This window comes from Scaptodrosophila lebanonensis, unplaced genomic scaffold (genome assembly GCF_003285725.1).
Source record: "Scaptodrosophila lebanonensis strain 11010-0011.00,11010-0021.00 unplaced genomic scaffold, SlebRS2 tig00000113-arrow-arrow-pilon, whole genome shotgun sequence".
NCBI classification, from domain to species: domain Eukaryota; kingdom Metazoa; phylum Arthropoda; class Insecta; order Diptera; family Drosophilidae; genus Scaptodrosophila; species Scaptodrosophila lebanonensis.
This window is the reverse complement of record NW_022060575.1, coordinates 844,382-850,381: the sequence shown is the minus strand read 5'-3', so window position 1 is coordinate 850,381 and position 6,000 is coordinate 844,382. Positions and strand designations below refer to the sequence as shown.

At 37.6% G+C, this 6,000-nt stretch overlaps 1 protein-coding gene across 1 annotated transcript in view; it reads right to left on the bottom strand.

The window, feature by feature from the left end:
* Positions 1 to 3,004: 3,004 nt before the first annotated feature.
* The window catches only part of LOC115628258 (probable serine/threonine-protein kinase yakA), a 46,319-nt gene continuing 43,323 nt past the window's right edge, over positions 3,005 to 6,000 (bottom strand). Inside the window, exons 6-11 of the mRNA XM_030524276.1 lie at positions 5,835 to 5,966; positions 5,190 to 5,437; positions 5,012 to 5,126; positions 4,839 to 4,951; positions 3,480 to 3,659; positions 3,005 to 3,418 (exon numbers count right to left, since the gene is read on the bottom strand). Of these exons, the coding sequence (XP_030380136.1) occupies positions 3,308 to 3,418; positions 3,480 to 3,659; positions 4,839 to 4,951; positions 5,012 to 5,126; positions 5,190 to 5,437; positions 5,835 to 5,966 (899 nt within the window). The 3' untranslated portion in view covers positions 3,005 to 3,307. The remainder of the gene's footprint in view (positions 3,419 to 3,479; positions 3,660 to 4,838; positions 4,952 to 5,011; positions 5,127 to 5,189; positions 5,438 to 5,834; positions 5,967 to 6,000) is intronic.

The following is a 6,000-nucleotide window of genomic DNA, read 5'->3' as shown; positions in this document are numbered from 1 at the left end:
AAAGTCGGCCCTCACGTGCCTCTCGCGTCGATGTTCGCTGACTTAGTCAGAACAGCGCCAGTGGTAGCTTCGCCTTATATAGGCCAGTTCCAAAAGAGGTGTGGTGCATGAGCGTGCAGCTTATTACACCATTGGGGCAGCTGTGGGCGCTGGCAACTTCACTGACGTCGATGCTGCCCCCAAAGGGTTCGTACGCCTTTTTCGTTGCATACTTATGAGCGCTCATCGCACGCATCACGCATACGCCGTGTGCGCTCGTGAAACTCAACTCGACTTGCACCAGTTTTTGGTGAATTGCCAACCATTCTAATTACTTCATTGGTTCCATTTGTTATATTAGCGTACTATGTGAGCTTGTGTCTAGTCAAGGTCCCCAGCGACCGAGAATAATTGTCAGCAGGCTAATGCCACCTGCGCGTCACCTGGGTGAGGCCATTCTAATTAGCCAGGGGACTTTCGCTTTAAAGCGACAAGCCCCATCTCAAATTAAATGCGAGCAAATTGAAAACCACCTCAACTCTATGCGCATACCCATTGATATCGCTGCACTCGACCCTCATCTCCCTCTCACACATACACACACACTTGGCTGCAATTGCCCATGCATTTCAAATCACCGCCAAAGTTTCTGCCGTGTATAAAGTCTGCGCTAAGCTCGACCTCCAAACAAAATGGCTCACGGTGCAGACAATGTCGACACGTTAAACGTGGCGTAGCCAACAATAACAGCGACTATGGCCACAGCCGCAAAAGCTAACGGCAAGGACACAAAACAACAACTCGGCATTTGTGGTTACAACAATGAGGCAACAGCGGGGCAGTTGGGCAGGCAGGCTTTCAGGCTTGCAGGCTTGCAGGACCACAGGCAGACCAACCATTTTTGTTGCGCATTTTAATAAAGTTAACTGCATTTGTGTCTAAATTTTTTGGGCGACGGCTGTTTTACCTGCACACAAGTTCAGAGCATAGGTTGCACCGACGCCACTTCACGAACAGCCGCAGCACAGTGGTTGGGAATGGGGAATAATTATTTTTAATTTATTTTCGCCAATTTTATTTCTCAAAAATAAAACACCAACTTTGTAATCTTGTCAGAATTAAGTTAAATGAGAAATCCAATTTGGTTGCATATTTGCAATAACTTAACATTATTTTAGTTCATATTAATATTATGAGATATTTCACAAGAGTAAGGATGTACAGTGGATAGCAAGATTTTAATGCCATTCGAGATGAGATTTCAAAAATGATGCGGAGTTAGATGCTTCCTGAATTGATAATAGTTTCCCACTCACAGCTAGCACAGCTCATTTAATTAATTTTAATCCGTAATAAATACAACTTAGATAAATTCTTATACTTATTGCTTATTATTTCTGTTTCGTTTTAAAAATTGATTATTTTCTGAAATTAAAATTCATTTCTTAGAAAAGCCAACCAAAAGCTTCAGTTTTTCGATCTGAAGAACAAAAAGTGCCTTGTTTTTTTATTATTCATCTTACGGCCTCAATTTCAAAAACATCCACATTGTTTTACCTTTTATACTAAGTATGTAGGATAGTCAAGAAATTAATATTTATAACTAACAAATATTCTGCGTGTGCTACTAGGGAACTTCAGCTTTCCGGTTTTAGGTGCAATTATCTTGAGTCAGCCAAGCTTTTTAAATTTAAATTCTTAAAGATTTCCATTTGGTATTTAAGACTGGGTATTTAAGACTGTTGATTCCAAACAAATCTGACACTTTAATGAAATTTTTATAATTGTTGTTTGGAAATTATTTCAAATTTATCATTTAATTTATACTGTAGAAACATTTGACCCCTAAACATGGATATTTTAGTTACACTTTTTTATGCATCGTATGTACAAGAATATTAAATTAATATTAAATTTGATGCCGATCGGATAAATAAGTAAGGCGCCTGTGAAGAACAATAATCACACAGACAGACTAACAATTTTATTACAAAATGATTGTCTACATCACTTTTCGCATGTATTTAACCACAGTGGCGGGCAACTTACCTTTTGTTGGATTCTTCCATTATAAAATGTCAAGTTTTTACTCAAGCTTACACAGTTGTTGTTGCTTTTCGTAAAACACACAGCGTCTGTATGTGAACTTAGCTTCAGCTGCGCTCTGCGTGTGTTTCCTGCTGATCATCATTTATTTTAATGAGTTGGAAAATAGAATTTCTAATGCACCCCCTATGTGTTGTTGCAACGTGGTATAGTCTCTGCCCTTCAAATTTAGACACCCAGAACTTAATTTGTAAGTTACAAAAGTAAACTAATAAGCTGGTAATTTTTGGTAATTTTTTTTATTATTTTTTAGTACTCTTTGCAGCTCTATATGGTTTTTTTAACTGGAGGACATTGAATTGAATTTTTTGTTATAGTTTACAATTTTGTACGAATATGTTTATCTAAACTATTTACATACAAGCTACATTTTGATATATTTATAATTGCATGTTTTGTATATAATAATAGTAATAATATATTTCATTTAAGCATCTGTTACTTACGTACACAGGCAACGCTCACCCACAAATGCACAAAAACATACATTTACGCTTAACTTTTGTTTTTGAAACACCTGTTACTTTCTACATGCCCTCTATAAATACGTTTTCTTACTGAACGGTACTAACTACGACGTTAACTTGCTTAATAGATGCGATTAATGATAAATTATATAAAATACGAATTGATTGATTATTTTTGAGTGGCCAGTAGGTTAAAGACATAAATAGGTTAATTGTGGGGTAGTATTTTAAGAATACATTTAACTATATACAAAGCTCATTTGCCTTACACAATGCACTTTTCAACATTTTCCTCGAATATTATCGTTATGTATACACCGACAATTTGAGTTGTGTTTCCTTTTACCTATACGTTCACATATGCAGTTTGAAACCAAAAAACTTTCATATATATATACTATTTACCTTTTGTTTCAACTCGAAATGCACATAACGATACTCACTTAATCACTCAGAAGCTTAATAATTTTGATATTTTCGTCGATATTTTAATAACTAATGACTAGCACTATTTTAAAATGATATGTTTGCCAGCACTTCGCGCTCATTTCTTCTTGTTTTACAATGTATTTTGCCAAATGATTAGCATTACTCTAGTATAAAAATACTGAACGAATTGCACTTCTATTTCGTCTTGATATACTACGATGCCAAGAGCAATATTTTGAATACTGCACGCCCTTCTGGTTGCAAAAAATATTTTTTCTTTGATTCCACGTCTAATTTATAACGTTCAAAAGCATAGGTAGTGGCATTTACTGTGGGGTTATAGCTTGTACGGCACCATTGGCAAGTGCCAGACCCAATCCACTTGTCATCAAACTCAAGGCCTGTGCTGCGGGCGAGGCTGCAGTTCCGGCGGCCTCCTAAAACCGAAACAGATAGATGTTTGCTTGAATTGAAAACTCGAAAATCCATTAAACTTACAATGCTCAGGGTGCGCACAATACACGCACGGGTAGCTGGTGGCTCGTCGGCGTCCAAGCAAGGCGAACTACCACGCGAAGATATGGACCCGCTCAGCAGCTTCATTTCCGAGTCCGACTGGTGTGCTTGCGAAGAGGTGGACAGGCGTTCATCCAGCGACAAATCATCGCGCTGCTGATCCTTAAAAATAAATTGAATAAGCCTTTAGACGTTTTGTATTTTCTATGACCTTGTTTAACAATACATGTCAGTGTATTGTAGACTATTAACAAAATCGAAAAATCAATTCATTAGATTAATATCGGACTAAAGTTGTAAAATATATAGCTTGGAAACCACTAGCATGTGGTATTATAAAAATTAAAAATTCAAAAAAAAAAATACGAATACAAAATAATTATTTGAATATGAAATATGTATTTAATATTTCTTTAAATGAATAAAGATAAAAATTCATTACGCCTCATACGTAGAGTAGAAATTTGAATTTTATAGCAATAAGAAATTATAAACAACTTGATAATTATTTAACAAAATCAAACTTAAATACAAGTATTTGAGTTGCACACAGTCAACCCCATATATACGTATGGAGCTACGACAGCCCTCCCCGCATTCCTATAACGGAAATGAACTTTATTAACCCTAGATGGTTGTTCGTTGTCGAATCGCCGACGATCACTTTCATTTTTTTTTTCGCTAACACTCTGGTTGACACTTAGCTGTTGAAGAATGCAGACTTGCAGCTAACTAGGCCTTACGTATGCAGGAATTTTAACAATTTTGGTCGTCGATTTGACAGAGAACAGCATTAATAAATATTAACAAAATAACAAATAATGTTCACGAAATTGAATTCCGTTTACGTTTAAAGTTTATGCATAAAATTAAATAAGGAAATCGTACTGAAATCTGATTAAAATTAGCCGGGGTCACGATTACAATGAAGACTACTTTGAAACTTAGAAAAAAAATATATGATAACGTTATACTAATTTATAATATTTAAGTTTTTGATTTTGTTTTGATTTTTTTATAGTATTAAAGCCCAAGCAATTGAATTATAATTTAATTTCAAATTAATTTCGAAAAATGAACATAAATAAATGTGAATAAAGAACAACTATCCAAGGTTTAAGAAATTAAATAAATAATAATAAACCAAAATCGTTTGGTTCAAGGAATACATATTGTAAGCCTTGAAAGAAAACTACTTGTATGTTATTTTAGTTGAAATCATGTTAGTAATTAGGAGTGTTATTTAATTTTCTAATATATATAACAAATATAATTTGCTAATTAGTATATTAAAAATGAAAATGAAATCTATAACTTTCACACTATATGTGTAGTACCAACCTCTTTGGGACTGGCACAAATTCCAAATTTGATGTCCATGCAGTGCGCCTCTCCATCGCTGACATGGCAGTCGGCGACGGCGATGGCAGCGCCGGCAGAGGCTGAGGCTGAGGCTGAGGCAGCAGCAGCAGCAGCGGCAACTGCAGAAGTGACATCGACGCCAGTCGTTTCACTCTTCGCTGCAATGGCGGGCACATTTGTGGGTGACATGTGACTGTTGTTGTTATTGTTGCTAATTTTGTTATTGTTATTGGGCTCCTTGTTAAGTGTAGCTGACGCCTGCATTTGCTTTGTTGTTGCGGCTGCAACGGCTGTAGACTCATCACAAGCAACAGCAGCAGGAGCAGCAACGGGAGAAACGGAAGTGGTCGCGGCAGAGGGCAACACACAATTGGAGGCATCGTTTCCATTGTTGCTTGTGTTGTTGTTGCTGTTTGTTATGCTGCTGTTGCCGTTAGAGGCAGTCGCTGTCGCCTCAACGCCCAGTTCGTAAATGTTAACCATGTGTGCGGCCTGTGCGTGGACCATCAAATCCCAGGGATTGGTGAATGCATCCTTGCAAACGGCACAAAGCAATTTAGCGCTGCTCGTTGGCGTTTCTGTGCGAGAATTAATTAGTTATTTAAGTTGGAATTTGCCAAGCTGGCTGGAGGAGAAGGAGTGGAGCTGGGCATAAATAACTCAATTTTAAATGCATTTCCAACAGCCAATGGTGCCCCCGTTGCATTAACCGCAGGCGTTTCTGTAGAACAGACAAGCGGACGTTAGGAAGAGAGAAACGTTGGAGAAACGGACACACACGGCCGGCAGATGTTGCTGACTGGCAAACATGTTGGCCCTGAATAAACAAGTCACTTGGCATTTGCAAAAAGTGTTTAACAATCATAAATTAATTGCCGACAGACAAGCTGAATAGTCTTCCCATTCTCTTAACCCGTACACGTACTCCCACTTTTCCAAGCATGCAATATAATATGCGGGCATATGGCAACTTACTTGCTGCAAAGGCCACATCCTGGCACTTGCATGTGAACCTCAGCTTGCAATAACTTTTCTTGTGGTCTAATAACTCAGACAGCTCGTTGAAACATTCTCGGCAATTGCCGCAAATTAATGTGTCCGGATTGCCTGCAACGAAAGAGGAAGCGAAAGAGACTGATAT